Source organism: Cystoisospora suis (genome assembly GCF_002600585.1).
Source record: "Cystoisospora suis strain Wien I chromosome Unknown contig_2388, whole genome shotgun sequence".
Taxonomy (NCBI): Eukaryota; Apicomplexa; class Conoidasida; order Eucoccidiorida; family Sarcocystidae; genus Cystoisospora; species Cystoisospora suis.
The window spans coordinates 57,892-73,710 of NW_027155187.1; the positions used below are offsets into that span (position 1 = coordinate 57,892).

Sequence of the window (15,819 nt, forward strand, 5' to 3'; positions counted from 1 at the left end):
AAGACAAGGCGGAACTGGGAGCTGTGCTAGACAACCGGAGCACGTAAAGGTCGGCACGCGTGCGTTCTTCCGCACTTCATGGTAAACAGGGTATTGTTTTTCTCGTCACCAATAGATACGTACGGATAGTCGGAAGGATCAGAGGGATGTACGGAAACAAGAGAAGGACTGCGCGGGGATCACCGCTTTCCCAGTACTCGTTTGGTCTTTGGCAACAGGGCGGAACTACTGTGCCTTCTTGCATTTCGGCTGAACGACAGTCACAAAAAAACGGAGCCGCGTACAACCTGAGAGGTCTTTGCTATAATGGAGCAGGATTGCTGCTGTTCAATGCCTTGTCTTCAGCAGATATCTTCATGGATGTTTCTGTGCTCTGATGTCAAGGCTTCAAAGCGAAAAGTGTTTACATTTCTCCGGACCCCATCAGCTGTACCGCTGCGACCCGGGCGGCAACGGCCCACAGGGCGGAGGCCACTGCACTGAACCAGTACATCCTGTAAGCGGCGAAAATGTGATCTGTCTACGGAGCACGTTGTGCCCAAGCTTTTCTCTCGCCGGTGCGTGGGGAGAAAGTTGGTGCCATTGCCGTCGTCTGTTCTAAGCAGCCGAGGTGTGGTACGGGGCGTGAAGTGCCACAAGCGAGGACGCATAGGAGTGGCCATTCTAGACGTGCATTCCTCATCGTTAAAGATTTTTCGCAGGCCCCATCCAGGCGCCTGCGCCTGGCGGCTAAGTCAACGAAATCGCGCACGGGCAGATTTTGTCCGGTTGACAGTTGAGCAGCGTCATGCTAATAAAGCCCTCTGCGAGCAGTGCTGCCTACATGGCCTTGTAGTAAGTCTCAGCAGCAGAATCCTCTGTTCTTTCGACGTCGAAGAAAGCGGACTGCAAAAATAGATACAGAAGCAGGGAGGCGCAACATCGAGTCTGCTCTGTTTGGGGATAGGCTTCACTGAGTTCACCGAATGCTGTCAGCCCAGAACGGTGGTTGGAGAGAAGGAGGGACACCAGACAACTAAGTGCAACCAGCCGGGACAAGCGATAGCTCGAAAAACTTCCACTGGCTGGGTGGCGGACAGAGAGAAAGGGGGCATGTTCTCTTAGTGGGATCACAGCTATCACAGAATTCGTGTTACTGCCCGGGATCCCATAAAACGTTCCAGGTGTCTCTATTCCATTGTGGGTGAGATTACAGCCAAATCCAGTCACTATGGAACCTGGTGACTTGAGAACTCGCTTACGGCCCTATCGCCGTCCTCGACGTCCGAACCCCGAAAAGTTGATCCCGTTGCACGGTCAACGCGGGAGAAGGACGAACAGGCTGTTTCGCCATACAGCCGATCATACCTGAAAAAGAGAACACCCTCCTCTATTGATAAAGAAAAGCACCCTGTGTGCGTCAGCTTTCTGCGGCGATGGACAAACATACCTCTTTGTTAGCGCACATGGCGATGCTTCCTACAGCTTTACGTCAGACTAGCTTGCCCCAGGGCGCTATGAACACTGAGTGGTAGTGAAGTCAGTACAACGACAAAGCTGAGTACACCGCTCTCCGGCTTCCGGTCGAAGCTGAAGGCTGGTGGCTGTCTGCGGTCGGAGAGTGACTGTGAGCTCTTTCCAGGTACGAAGCCGCTCCTAGGGGAACCCTTGTGTCAGCGTTGATCAGGTCACACCCAAACTCAGCCACTCTGTCCAGTCACAGCGAAATCCCGCTTTCCGGCCAGCCCAGGGTATACTGTATCTCAAATTCGGGGCAGTCAGATCTGCCCGGCCAAGTTGAGGGGCCACGCCTCGAGGACGGAAGCTGGATGGAGGCACAGCCGCTGCCGTTCCTTTTTCGCCGGCTAAAAGCTATCCGAAGCGGCTTTTTGTTGCCGGCTCACCAGGCGCTGAATGCATTCACTAGCTCGATCTTGCAACGGGAGATTTCATGCTCCCCTTGGATGAGCGCGGCCTTGATGTTTTTCCTCTCTTTCATTGCAGCACGGATTTTGTTCTTGGTATCGCGCAGCTGCTTCATCAGCCTGAATTCTTCCTCATCCACTACTCGCTGGCCGTCGCGGCCAGGTACCTGGTGAACAAAGTTCTCGAACTCTTATTCTCCAGAGGAGAAACCGATCACTTCTGAGTCGTTCTGGTTTAGCGGCCGCTGGCTTAGGAAGTGGGCAAAAAAGTTGAGGAAATATGGCAACCTTCCTGTGCGCTTACTCGCTAGGCCGTCAGCGGCAAGGTGTGTGACTGTATCAGACTAGTTTAGGATAGCTGAGAGAAGGAGCGCTGAGAAAGCTGCCTTGGTGTGACACATACAGCACGAAATAAATGGTGTCAGATCACGAAGACGAGGCGGTGGAGCTTGGACAGCTGTCTGACCCCCTTTCAGTCACTCACCATCGTAGAAGCCTCGTTTGCAGTTTCTTGCTTCATTTTCAACTTCTCCTTCAACTCCTCCATTTCACTGACGAAGTTCGTGATGTCCTGTGGGTTAACTGCCAGCACTCAAAGAACGTACTGCTACAACGCAGCCACTGGGGCGAACCGGCGCTCACCATCAGGTTTCTGTGGCCACCACTCACGCATGCTCGTTTTCAGATGTCACGGCAGGCCGTGCAACTTTACAGTGACAACTAGCAAGCTAGGACTCTTTCCAGAGCTGCTGAGTAGACTGTGGTGGCGGAGAGGGACACGAGGGGTGACGTACGGCTGCAAGCGTTGTGAATGCCAAGCGCTTCTCTGTGAGTTCCTGGCGAATCTGCATGAAGCTGTCCTCGTACATCTTTCCTTCTCCTTGCTTAAAATCGAAGTAAGCTTGCTTGCGGTCAACCACTTCGCCTTCACGGCACCGGGGACGCCGGGGAGAGTCGGGCTTCACGGGCCTGTCGCGTGATTGACAGCAAGAAGCTAGCCTGGTCAGAAAAGGTGTAAGCCTAAACCAACGAGGATGGTCCGGGTACCAGGACTGGCACTCCAAGTCAAGGTGAAGAAGGCCAAGCCAGGTCTCATAAGCAGCACGGCGAGCGTGGGCATCTCCAGTTCTGACGGACGTTGGCCCACAAAAAGATCTGCCGACGCCGGCATCAAGGACACTTCCGTCCGATACTCCAGTCGCTTGACGGCACATGTGGCTTACATACACTGCTGAGTCTTGTGACCGCCGCCACATTAAAACGAATACGAATGCAGCAGTAGCCTGGGGAGGGGCGGTTTGAGGCGCGCTCGGCGCAGCCAGCGTAACACCGATCCAGTCAGTGTACCTCGAGGCCGCGGGCTCTGTCTAGCGGATCGGTAGCTCAGTGGGAGGAGAAGACACAAAGAATGACGGACAAACGAAGTCGCCCCCGGGGGAGGAGGGGGGGCGGGGGACGTCGTGGTTTTGTCCGTCACCAGGTCACTAGTCGAAGGCGCTGACCGTTCCTCCGCGGCTTCCTCGCGGTCGACGCTCTGCCTCGGCTCTTTGATGGACTGATCGGTGTCGATTCCGAGAGACGCTCCCCCAGCAGACGGGTCCTCCACACCTACATCTGAGGGCAAGACACTCGAACGCCAGCGACTCCCCCCTCCCTCTCTGTCCCTGCAGAGCAGTAGAAGTAGTCCGGTGCGGCCTAGCGCGGCAATTCCAGCCGTGCCCTGTAGCTGCACGCTCCCTGGCAGAGGTCTGGAAACTTTGAGAATCGACACCGATGATCTGCACTACGAACGATAGTCTTCCCGGGAGCGCCTTCTCATTCAGGCGCTAGTCGTATTCCTACGCCGAAGCTTGTGAACCATCTACTGGGCCGCTGGTCAACCGCGACTCGGCGGCCCACGTGTAACATACTCCTATTAGACGTTATCGTACAGGCGCACTTACGGATGGGGCTAGCTTTTGCTACGGCAGTACTCGTCGGAGCCTTTATAGAAGCCCTCGTATTCTCTCGTGCCGACGTCGCGGATCCTGTGGCTGCCCTTGCACCCCTTGGCTTTGCTACCGAAGCGTCTGTTAGACAGGGCGTCTCCTGCGGCGCTGCCAAGGCTCCATCGGGTGAGCCCGTCTCTCCGCTCTGCTTTTTTGCGACAAGAGCCTCTTGGTACAACTCTCGCATAGTCCGCAGCAGTTCATTTACTTGCCTGGGAGACACACAGCGTGCAGAGAGAGAGCAGGGAGAGTGAGCTTACGGAGAAAGGCTTGTGCAGCGCAAAATGCAACCGGCCGAGGGGCAGAGAACGGGTGTAACACAGTGCGGTCCCGTGCCGCCTGGCAGCGTCTAACAGTTTTATGCAGTCGGCAAGATTGCTGGGAGTTGTGCGGGGGTTACGTGTACTTCCGGCTCACCGCTGTAGTCGCCGTGGTAGGACAGCGCACATCGTTAGTGGAGTGTCACGCAGTCATCGCTGACCCGTCGTGCTCCCTTACCGCAAAGAAACAATTTCAATCTGCTCTGTGCTGCCGTCGAAATACAGCTGCACTGTTCTTTTCATTTCTTCTTTTTCTTCCGATGTTAGCGCGTCGTACGCCTGACGCAGAATACAGCAACTCCTCTGGTGTTGCGGGTCAAGAAGAGTCTGCCCTCCCATATGTTCTTCTTAGTTCCCAGCATCTCAGGCTACACTCTACGTGTGCCATATGAACGAGAAAATTATTCGAGGGTGATTGAGGGGGGCGAGTCCAGAGATTCGTACCAGGGAATGCCATGCAGTCAGGGTTCTCCCGAACACCGAGCCGCCGCGAGCAGCCCCCCTCAGCTGCTGGCTGGGCTGTTCAGTATAATCCCCTCCGGTCGACGGCAATATCGGTCCCTTTCCTTTTATTGCTCAGCTTTGTTGCAGCCGCGCAGGAGCAAGTGAGCTCTAGGTGTGAGCTCTTGCCGGGTGCTGGTGTTTGTTATGAAAGCCACTCTGGCGTGTGAGGTACATCTTAGGGACAAAAACAACAGGGAGGGTGAACCGAGAGCCCCAGGATTTAAGTCGCATCTTCCTTTTTGATGTCCGGAAGTATTTCCTATTGTCTTAAGGCTAAGAGCGCCTGGGTGCGGCGGCGGCCCGGAAGGAAGTTCTCTACTTGCCGCGATATAGCCGTTTCAAAATAGCCAAACACCTCACGTAGTACTGACCAAGCTGGAAAACCTAGCGGCGGTACCCGCCTTGTGGGAGCGCATGAAGCACCAACAGAATTTCTGTGACTCACCACCTGAGTCCTGCCGCAGAGGTTATTTTGCATTTGCAACTCCTGCTTGAGAGCGCGGATTTCTCGCTCATACTTGCGAAGCAATGACAGGGGATCCACTTGAATGTTAACAACTGCTCTGTTCGACACCTGGTTAACAGAAACACACATCTCTAGTTCACCCCCTGGGCTGGCTGAGCGCAGGTAGATTTGGTAGCGGAGCCTTCGAGTGCACACGCTGAGGGAACGTTACACTCGGAGCGTGGTCCCTGGATCACTTGACCTGTCCAAGGTATGAGTTCCAGCTGCAGTGTACTTTCTATCCGCGCACAGTTCCTGTGCTGGCAACGGGTCGCAGACACACGTCAGGCGCCTTTTTGCAAACCCCTGTCAGCAATCTCAGTTTTCCGTCTCTCATTGTGGGGTTGTGAAGGCAGAAAACCTACTGAAAGTTTCATCTCAGCTCGCTCCAAGGCCCCTTGGCTGTTCACCAGTTACAAGCGCGAACACCCAGCGAGTGACTAGCTTTCCGCACTGTAGGCTATTCGGACTCACTCGCATCATTCGTGTCGAAAACCTGAGCGTGCTTATTGTCTCTTCCATGTGTTGCACCTCCGGCCAGATATTAGTAATCATGCAGGTTCTGCAGTTTCCACCGATGGAGTCCTTGAGAAGGTGTGTCAGCTTAGAAGATCGGTAAGGAATGTGATCACGGCCTTTCTCTCCTAGAGCTACCACTACCTGCAAGGGAAAACGAAGTACAGTGAGACCACCCGGACATAAGGGTGCCCCCCCTCTTTTTTTTTCAGCGCAGCAGCGGATATCATTTTCCCTCATCCACCTGGCCAGCAGTGGCACTGGTTTGTCGGCCCTGGTATTGCAACAAATACGACGGTAAAACGATTTTCTGCGAATGCCTGTGTATCGCGAGACTTCCGGTGTGCTTTTTTTTACTGGCCGTATACTGTACTGGTGGCTTTCGCTCCCTCTGCGGTACCACCCTCGCTCTTTGAGACCTGCGCCGCACAGAAGTTGTGCGCGACGTTGGCAGGCCGACCAACCAGGAGGACCGCAGCGAAAGTGTGTGCGTTCCTAGGATCCGCTCAGCTCTTTGGTGCACTCCATTGTTCGCAGCCCTACAGCAAGTTGACGCGGTTGTTGACCGCCGGCTACTAGCCGGCAGAACCAAAGACAGAAGCTCTGCGGTGCGGTGCGCGCCGAGGGGGCTGTATGGAACGAGAGCCATTGCTGTATACAGCCAGCTGCATAGAACCAGGACCACTGCTGTACGCAGGCAGCTCCATAGAGCGACCATACGAGCTGTGTACAAGGCCCTCGAACGCGCCTCCGACGCACGCGTAGCGGAGTCGTAGCATGTTACCAGAAGTGTGATCCTGGATGCCACATCTATCTACTTCCGTTCATCATCGTGCGTGGCACGATCCAGCTCCAGGCATCGGCACGAGGAGTTAGCACCGCGGGTCGAAGTGCGAGGTTCACGCAAAACCCGGTGTCTTCTTACTGACCATCTCCAGGAAGGAAAGAGATTTGTTGATATAAGAGCTTTCTCTAAGCAGAAGGCCGTCTGATTTTGTCTTTTTCACTCGCTCACAACCTGCAAGATCAACGAGATGAAGCTTGGAGGTCACGATCCGGTCGTTTGACTCCACCCGAGATTTCCCCTCAATGTATATACTGAAGATACAGTGGGACCTGCTCGACTGGGTATTCATGGTATGTCCAGCCACGGCTCGATTCATATCGCCCTCGAAGAAATGGTTCAACGCTTCTTCTTCAGTGGTTGCAAGACGCAGCGTCAACCCGCGTACGAACAAGCCTCCTTTCGCATCTTCTTGCATCTGTGGAACCACAGACGGTGACGAGAGAACGGGCGTAGCCGAAAAGACTGCAGGCACTCTCGCGAAGGTGGCCGGAAGCGGGCCGGTACATGCTTTCGAATGGAGGAAGGGCTAGTGAGGTTACTCTGTCTCGGTGTTCCCACTTCACTGTGGAGCAGAGGAACAACTACGGACAGTCGCAACAAGGGATTAAATAAGAAGGGCCGTTTTATCTTTGGATAGTCACCTGGCTATGTGCGCACTCGGTGACTACTCGACGCTGCATCGGAACTAGGGCAGCGTTGTGTGAGGCCAAGCCCAACAATACTCACGGACGACTTCACTCGGCAGCACTTCTGTTTGGTTTCTTGAATGCCTTGCACCTATAAAGCCTACTAACTTCTTCTGAGGTGTCAACATTACCTGTAGTTCGGTCCCAGACTGCTTTCCGACAGAGAGGGGAGAGAGCAGATCATACATCAGCTCTGTGTAAATCTCCGTGTACGAGATGCGGACCGTGTACGCGGTCTCGGGCCTGTTCGAAATCTCCTCGTATATAGCAGTAATGGCCCTGGGAATGATCCCTCGAAGCTCGAAGCTGCGCATGCCGCCACTCATTGTGAAGGTTTTGCCGGCGCCTGTCTGACAGATAGCCACACGCCGACCACCACTTTTTCTTGTCTACGGGTCCACGCAGGTCGGGGCACCTGAAAGTCGTTTTCGACAGCTCGTGAGAACTGCCTCGCTGCAGTAGTGGCGGGCGATGTATGTTTTTGGTTGCACCGCCTCTGTAGCTTTTTGTTTGGCAGCAAGACCGCTGCGGGGAGCAGCACCGCGTATTTCAGATCGAGCCCGAGTTGACAATGGATTTGTTACGTCGCTCCTTCCAGATGCGAACTTCGCTCGACCCACCCACATGATCCCTAGTCCAGAAACTACAGCTCTCAGGCCGGCACCGTGCTACAGTCACCTAGGGCCGTCAGGGCTCAGGCCGGGCCGAACTAGTAGTGTTCTCGAAAGGTATGTCGAGGCTTTTGTATAGAGAGCTGGCCCTGCACTCCGTCCGCGGAGCTTCGACACTCTTTGTTAGGAGAAATTGTACGAGTGTTCCTTCCAGACACGACTGGATAGGTATTTACAGGGTCCTTGCTTCCCGAACCTGAAAGACAATTACCTGGCCGTAGACCATCACTGTTCCATTATAACCGTCCAGAACGCTGGTTATAATGTCTCTCACGCAGTCGTCGAAGATGCGTTCCTGCGGAGCGTTGTGCAAGATCCTGTCGAACTTGAAGTGAAACACATCGTTCCGGGAAGGGACTGTTAGGTCAATGGTCGCCTGTTCCTCGTCGATCGAGAAGACTTTATCATTGAAATTTGGCGTGGGCCGCGTCCTCACGGCGACACGCACGCTGTTGCGCGCCACCATTTTTGATCTGCGAACGCTTCTTCCTCTGACGGAGGCTTTCTTCTGCTTGTGTGGAAACTGGGGGAGAAAGAGAGTGAGTCTCCGACCGCTCGCGGGACTTACGACCGCTGTATGGTCGGTGCTTTTGTTCAGTGGCTGCGTAGAAGATCCACAAGAGGCAACAGAGTGAGAAGTGGGCAGACTTTTTGATTATGCTGCCTTGGGAACGGCCTTGTTTCCCGGGAGTTCACAGCGGACAACGCCTGGCGAATCGCAGGTTGGCACAGTGCCGCTGTTTTCACAACGTTGCACGCTCGGTCAAGCCGAAAGAGAGAACAAAGAAACAGCAGGACGGGGGTGCCGAACAAGGTCTCGTGGTGGCACTTTCTTGTGTGGACACGACGCCTTGGCAGCTTCGGTCGGTTCACTCGACTGGATACGGGTGCCAGTCTGTCGGGCAGGGGTCTTTAAAACTCTGTCGAGCTCTTCTTTCGCGAGCATCGGACTGAGAGGCCGAGCAATCGAAGCCCCAAAGGCGTCGCTTGGCTGCCTTCGAGGGTCGTCTCTGACAGCGGACGTCGGTGGCCGGACGGGTTCCGAAGTTAAAAAGCCGGGGGTACGGGCCATTTGCGGCTGGTTCCCACAGCCTTCTGTATTCGGGCTGTTCCAGCACTCCAGCAGAAACGAGGCCGATTCCGTCGCAGCGTCCAAAAAACCTTTCCAGACAGTCGCTCGCGCACCCCTACCTTGCATTGAGCTCTCGTTGGCCCCACAGCACGTTTTGAGTTCGCATCTTACGTCCCGACAAGCCACTCAACACGGAGAGCCGGCCCGAGCCAAGTGCGGAGCGCCAGCATTTGCCGTTTGGCGGTGGATAGCTTTTCGGCTGTTCCACTAGTGCACAGCGTGAAGAAAGCGGACAGGCACTTCTCAGTCCGTTCAGAAACCGAGTGTTTTGCCGCGCCGACCAAATCTTTGGCCACTCGTGTGCGTTCTCGTGTTACCCGCAGTAAGTAGCGGAAATGAGCCGAAAAAAGAACAGCGCACTGTCGTGGGTATATGTGAAACTCTGAGGCACACCCTGTGATTGCGCTGTCGCACACTTGGGATGACGTCTTCCGGGCAGCTCTGACCTATGTGATTCTCAGCAACGCCAAGCGCCTTCAGACCAGTGGCGTTACCAAGAACGCAGGGTCTTTCTTTAACAAGCTTTCCGCATGAAGGTTCTTCTCTTATTTCGGGGGCAACACACTACCAGAGGAGAGAAGACCGCTCACCCCGAGAAGCTGAGGCCTGTCCAGCAGAACTTAGCCTCTTCCGGAGGAAAAGCCAGACCTAGCCGCTTTAGGGGCTACACTTGGAAAAGAGACATTGAGGACATCAAGAACCGGTGGAGTGCCTGTCCTGCGGCGGCCCCCACCTTGGCCTTCCTGCTCTTCGAACTGAAAAGCGGTCACGTCTTTGCACGGGAACCGCAAATCCGAACCACCACTGAGCAGGCGACGTCACTGATTGCCGTCAGGGCGTTTGTGCCTCGTGAACGTCCGACTCACAGATGCTGAAACAGGAAGTGCGGAATTTCACATCGCGGCGCGGCTCGAAACGTCAGCTACGTATCGTATAGCGCTGTATGTTGCGAAACTCACCTGAAGTGCAGCAATGGTCTGACCCTCTCTCCATCGACGCGCCGCTACCGGAGTAGTTTAGTAGTTGGAAGAGCTGACCGGGGTCTGGTGTCCAAAAAAAGTAGTCGCGCGTAGCCGTTGCTACCCGGCGTAGTCAGCAGTAGAGGCAGTACCGAAAAGGCCCGATCTCGACTGTAGTCCGCTGCCTGACGGTGTTCCTGTTCCGTGCAACTGAAGGAATTGTTGTGAGTACAGAGCAACCGGAAGCTAACCTTTAACAAAAGCGCCGAGAGCAGCGTTTGCCTCACGTTTCCCGTCCGGGTGTGTAGCTAGTGGTGGCGGCAGTGGGTAGGTAGTAGCGACGCACAAGGCTCCGATATCCGGAATCAAGGACGAAGTACGCAGACGCGCAATCTGCACCGGAAAATCAGTGTATGTTTCAGCCCTTTGTCCCAAGCTGTGTTTTTGTTCCAATAGCCTTTCCCTAACAAATAGATGAATGACTAGGGAAATTCTTTCTCTGGCTCACCCCTCGGTGCAACTCGGGCCGCTCATCGACAAGCTAGAGGAAGCTGCACTTCTCGCCCCTGAGGTGACGCCCGCGTAGACTGTGCTCCAAGAAAGCGGAAGCTCTGCCCCAGGATTACCCCTGACAGACAAGGTCGACACCGAGTGCGACTGCGCCAACACGAAAGCTGACACACAGTTCGCTTGAAGAGCAGTACGTGCTCCAGCAAAGGTCCTAGGGACACAAGAGTGCCTCCACTATACTGTAGGGACCATTGAAATAACAAGGCTGTCCTCGAAGACAACAGGGCTGGAGTGACAGAACAATGGAAAACAAGCGCAAAGCCATTCTTTTGGTGCCGAGATCGGTTACGTAAGCAGCTGCATGGATAATCTCGGTCGACGTATCTTGCCGCTCCGGCTGTCAAGAACAGTAGTGGCGATGTATAGCGCTGGTTGCACCGCCTCTGTATCTTTTTGCCCTACGTGAGAAACCATGTACCGTGCACCGCCAGGGGTCGCAGACCGCGCTGGAGTTCCGAAATGGCAGGTCACCGGGTGTGACTCTCACTTCACTCAAGAAAACTCTAACACCGTAATATCCCTCGAAACGTCTCCAATATAACACCGGAGACTGGCTGAAGTGGAAGTACCTTCTCCAACCATACGGCACTCGGACCTGGATAACCCCGCGTTGACACGCGCTTTCCGACAGCAGTTCGTATGCGAACACCCGGAGCCAGCATGGCCTTCGGCCGGAGTTTCCCGGCTGAAATCTGGTTGGTATTCCGCAGGTGAGGCACAAGAAGGTGCAAACCCTGAGGAAACTGAAAAGGCGCTCGACGCCACGAGGCAGTTAGGCTTGTGGGGCAGCCGATACTTCATGAGCAGCTCAAGCGAGCTACCATGTTTACCTTTAGTGTCTGCAGACCGTTCAGCTTCTGTATCTTCGCGAAACAAGCACAGCAGTCGATCATTCCCACAGCTGAAGAGGAGAGAAGGCGAAAAACAAGAATTGCTGGGGGCCTTCGATGGTGTCGCAGTCGGACTGGACGCGGCGCCCAGTGCATGGGCATATAGAGAGCGGCACGAACAGGTGCGAATCCAGGATAAAGCAGCGGAGGAGGATGTGTGAGGCCTGGAAATCCAGGATGGCGTGGGGAGCAGGCGTGCATTCCTATTTGAATCTGCACTCAAGAACATCAACAGATTGGAATTCCGAGACAATGACGAGGCACTTCGGCACAGCATCACAAGCGATATGTCACTCTACAGACAGCCACACTGAGTTTACCCTTGAAGAGAACGAGCAGCCAGGACCACAACTACGTAGTATGCTGACGGAAGGAGTGCAGAAGAATAAGTAAGCCGTTACTGAAGGTGCAGAGAGAAGTTGAGTCGGGCGTTCTCATGGCTAATGAGCCAGTGATGAAGACGCGTATACGTACATGCGCGTGTACCGGATGGCCCTCTCATTTCTCCCTCCCCACACGGCCGGAGTCGTCAACGCACGAGATCGTCACGTAGCATCCAATTTGCCAAGTTAGCGAGAGCACACATCTCCTTAGCCCTGAGCAGTGACTGAGCAGAGAAACACTACAGTATCCAGCGAGAGAAAACCCAAAGTTTCGCCGCCCTCTCTCGAAGGCTATGCTGCCCGTGTACTGAGAGAAAGAAGTAACGCAAGAACTATCGCCACAGCCGCGTGGATATCACAGAGACCGCAAAACCCAGTCTGGACAAAAGCTAGAGAGCTTGCTGCAGGTCTTCTTGGCGTTCGACAGCCGATGAACTTTTGACTGCAACTCTGTGCAGGCGCACGGTCATCTCGGACATCTGGACTCACTTGCATAGTCGAAAATAGCCAAGCAGCCATCCCCCAATCCCACAGCTAGGCGCGATCCATCAGGGTGCATGGCCGCGGAAACGACGAATGGAGGGTTAAGGCACTGGTTTGTAGGAAGGTCAGATTCTTCTTTCCCACCGAACATAGAGAAGCTGTTCGGTACAGGTGCTGCTTTGCTTCCAGACATATGACGGCCAGAGGAGGAGGAAGACGACTTCTCCCATGGCATCACACGAGACCGAAGGTCGGGAATAGCCTTCCGAACTTCTAGAGAAGCTCGCGGCTTTGCTTCGAAGAGATTGTAAGAATTGATGTTGAAGTCGAAACTGGTACAAAGACAGGGTGACACGACATAAAAAAAGGACGAGGTTCTCCTGATGGGCGAGCAACAAATACGTCTGGGCCTTTAGCCAAGGGCGAAAGCAATAGAGAAACCAGGACAATCGAACGGGTCTACGGAAAGCATACAAGAATCTGTCTAGCTCTCTACGTGTACGTATCAATTGCTGTTTTCGGTGAAAACAGTAGAACGGAAAGACCTCGGACATACACTCCGTTGCGAACATCGAGCTGCGAAAAGCACTACTTCGAGAAGGCGTCTCGGAGAAGCAACTATTCCTGAGATGTTCAGAGACACCTACGCAGATCTCACCGAGACAGTTTAACGGTGGAATCAGGTGAATCTTTTGAAAAAGACGCCATGGGGCCCGCAGACCGAAGTCCCTGCGTCCTTTCTAAGTCTCAGAGAAAAGGCTGTTTCTGGACTCGTACAAAAATAGCCACGAAAACTGAATAACCTAACACCATCACCAGAACATGTTGGCGGTTTTAAGGGAGACGCCATTCTTTCTCTTACCCTCCAGAGATGAGGTCAGGGAAATGATGTGAGCCTCCATCCGGTCTGAATCGCGCAACTCCACAAATACTCTTATGCACATACAGTCTCTTCCCCGCTTTCTTCTGTTGTTCTAATCCCCCCTGCAGAAGCTGGTGGCTACTATGGTTTCCTCCCTCACCCACAGCGACCCCTGCGTTTTCTCCCATCTCACCGCTATCCCTTCTGGGGCGATGCAAAGTTACTACAACTTCACCCGTGTCTAAAGGGAGAGCCAGACACACAGGCGACGGCACGCCCCTGTATCTGTGGTGTTCTAAGGTTAAAGAGGAAGACGACACGTCAACGTCTGAGGAACCAGCAGCTAGTTGAGCGACTGAAGTTTTCTTTTTTCTGTTCGACTTTGTAGAGTCCCGTCCTTGTTTTGAACCTTGGTGCGCCTTGCGCTGACTCTTCTTCTTTGAGCCCATAACAGAGGAAGAGGTCCGCGTTGTCGCACCTGTACTGGAATGAGTAGAAGCCGGATTCCCGGTGGATATCTCTCCAAATTGCATATCCAACAGATGATCGGCCGAAGGACACCACACATCGAAGTCGTTAATCGTGAGCGGGTCATCATCATCTTCTTCCTCTTCCACCTCTTCTAACTCCCCGTCCTCATCTGATCGTTTCTCCCTAGCATGTAGTGCTGCACTACCGAGAGAGGAAGAATCCGGTGGAGGTACGGTCTGCGCGTATGCCCCCATAGACCATATGTGCGGGGTGGGGGATACTTTCAAAGTATTCCAGCAACTTCCCACGCTCTTCACGCCTCGTGTTTCTCCATGCTGATGAGTAGCAAAGGCGTGACAGGCCTCTCTGTTCTCGAGACTTTTAGCGCATGAAGAAGAGGGAAACCTGCTTCTCTCATGTACCGGTAGTGCTACTGCGCTCGTGACGCCTCTCCTTCCCGCCTCTTCTTCCTCTTGCCCACAACAGCGTAGATCAAAACCAAGTAGGGAGCTTCCACAAGCGACATAGAGTAACTGCCACGTCTGCGGATGAAATCTGACAGTTCCTAGACGACTCGGATTACTGGGAGTAGCCGGGAAGAGACCACTCTCTTCAGTCTGCGGGTGGCCTCCTTTTGAGGGTATGATGTCCGCGGCCGCATACGAACAGAAGAGAGGATGCGAAAGACATGCAACAGACTTCTCTATCCGCAAATCCCATAATCGTACCGTACCGTCATCACTACTGCTTGCAAGAAGAGGCGACGGCGTTGAGAAGATTCCTGCGTGAGACGGTGACCTCGTAGTGGTGTCGTCTGAGAAGAGATCTTCCTTTGTAAAGCAAGAAGAATTGGGGTGTTCGGCGTCTTGACTGAAGTGTTTTGTTGAGCAGCAAGAGCAGTGAGTTGATCTCGAAGTTGTAACGCTCATTCCCCCTTTTTTTTGACAAGTGCCTCGCGACGACCGCGGATTAGCCTGGGGTGTGTCTGAATCATCATTAAATGGTAGAGGTGACGGGGAGGATGAAGAGGAGCTGGAAGCGATTGAAGTTCTTCGGCTGGTTTTCTCCGTTTTCCCTAGTGTGCATGAAGGTGACTGCCCTTCTGAGTGCAAGACAAAGGAAGAAGAGGGGACACTGCGGACGAGTTGCTGAGAAGGAGAAGCGTGAATGGACTGTGGACTGCAAGGGTGGAAAAGAACGTCTGCCGTCCGGGCTGTACAGACTACCTCCGGGTCTTCGGTGACGACGACATTTGCAATAGGGCAAGAACCAGGAGGAGAGTCACAGGAAAAGGGATAACGGGCACTGCTGTGCCAAGAGAAGAGATCAAGCCCAACAACAGAATCCCTGTGTCCCCGTAGAAGCCGGCGTGTAACAGACTTGGACGAGAAATGAGGAAGACCACATGACGACGATGAGCATGACGGACTGCTATGGTCCTGCGTCCTCGGTGAGGGCGCCATCATCCGAGACGTGATGGGCGCAACACTCCCGCAGTAGAACCGCAACTACACGGGTAAAAAGGAAGAAGACTGGTCAGAACACTATACCTATACACACTCCTAGACGAGGGTCTGCGTTTGTTTGTGAGTTTCCTGCTGGCGAGGTTGTAGACCTGAGAAATCTAGAAACAGAGGAGCGCGAAGTAAAACACGAAAAGCTTCCTGACTGTGAATCCAGGCAGTGGAATTAAAGGGAGGCGGCAAGCGGATGACGCAACGTCGCGGCGGAGGCTGTCGAGAGGAAGACAATATCAAAGGAAAGTATGGCGAGAACCGGAACAGAGAAGAAAAGGGACGGCTACTGAAGGGTACCCGTGAAATATCGTAGAAGGAGAGGTGGCGATCTCGGCAAGAGACCTGTACCCTCTACAAAGCCGTCACCTAAGCCGGGTATTGCGAAGTGCTGTATTTCAAAATCTCGTTGGCACTTTCTGTTCGAAAGACGTGAGACAGCTCGAATTTCGCCACATGCCGTCCCTCCGTTCCGTCCCAGTCCTATTAGACTACGGATCGCCTTGGTGCTTAGGACTTCTCTCCCTCGGCGCGTCGTCTGCCTTTCCGCGAGGCATGGGCGCTCATATTTGTAAGCCCTCGTCGTCCTCTCGTGACAACGAAAACGTTCTTTC

General features: G+C 54.0%; 2 protein-coding genes across 2 annotated transcripts; both read right to left on the reverse strand.

Moving 5' to 3' along the window:
• Nucleotides 1-5,161: 5,161 nt before the first annotated feature.
• On the reverse strand, nt 5,162-8,542 carry CSUI_004974 (kinesin motor domain-containing protein; the record flags this gene model as incomplete). The annotated part of the gene is made up of 5 exons (XM_068065155.1): nt 8,153-8,542; nt 7,402-7,620; nt 6,667-6,999; nt 5,696-5,881; nt 5,162-5,290 (listed from the first exon to the last, which is right to left on the reverse strand). Coding segments are annotated over exons 1-5 (1,122 nt in total), but the record flags the coding sequence as incomplete, so codon positions are not given.
• Nucleotides 8,543-10,184: 1,642 nt separating this feature from the next.
• CSUI_004975 (wd g-beta repeat-containing protein) lies at nt 10,185-15,782 on the reverse strand. Its single transcript, XM_068065156.1, has 4 exons — nt 13,221-15,782; nt 12,365-12,690; nt 10,541-11,705; nt 10,185-10,242 (listed from the first exon to the last, which is right to left on the reverse strand). The coding sequence occupies exons 1-3, from the start codon at nt 15,155-15,157 to the stop codon at nt 11,095-11,097; spliced, it is 2,874 nt and encodes a 957-aa protein (XP_067922869.1). The 5' UTR covers nt 15,158-15,782; the 3' UTR covers nt 10,185-10,242; nt 10,541-11,094.
• Nucleotides 15,783-15,819: the final 37 nt, after the last annotated feature.

Bases quoted from the DNA above. Each gene is read 5' to 3' on its own strand.
- CSUI_004975 (XM_068065156.1), bottom strand. From the start codon at position 15,157: ATGATGGCGCCCTCACCGAGGACGCAGGACCATAGCAGTCCGTCATGC. The intron at 12,691-13,220 runs GTAAGAGAAAGA...TCTTTGTACCAG, and splicing joins CCTGACCTCATCTCTGGAGG to TTTCGACTTCAACATCAATT. The intron at 11,706-12,364 runs GTGAGTCCAGAT...TCTTGAGTGCAG, and splicing joins GGCTATTTTCGACTATGCAA to ATTCAAATAGGAATGCACGC.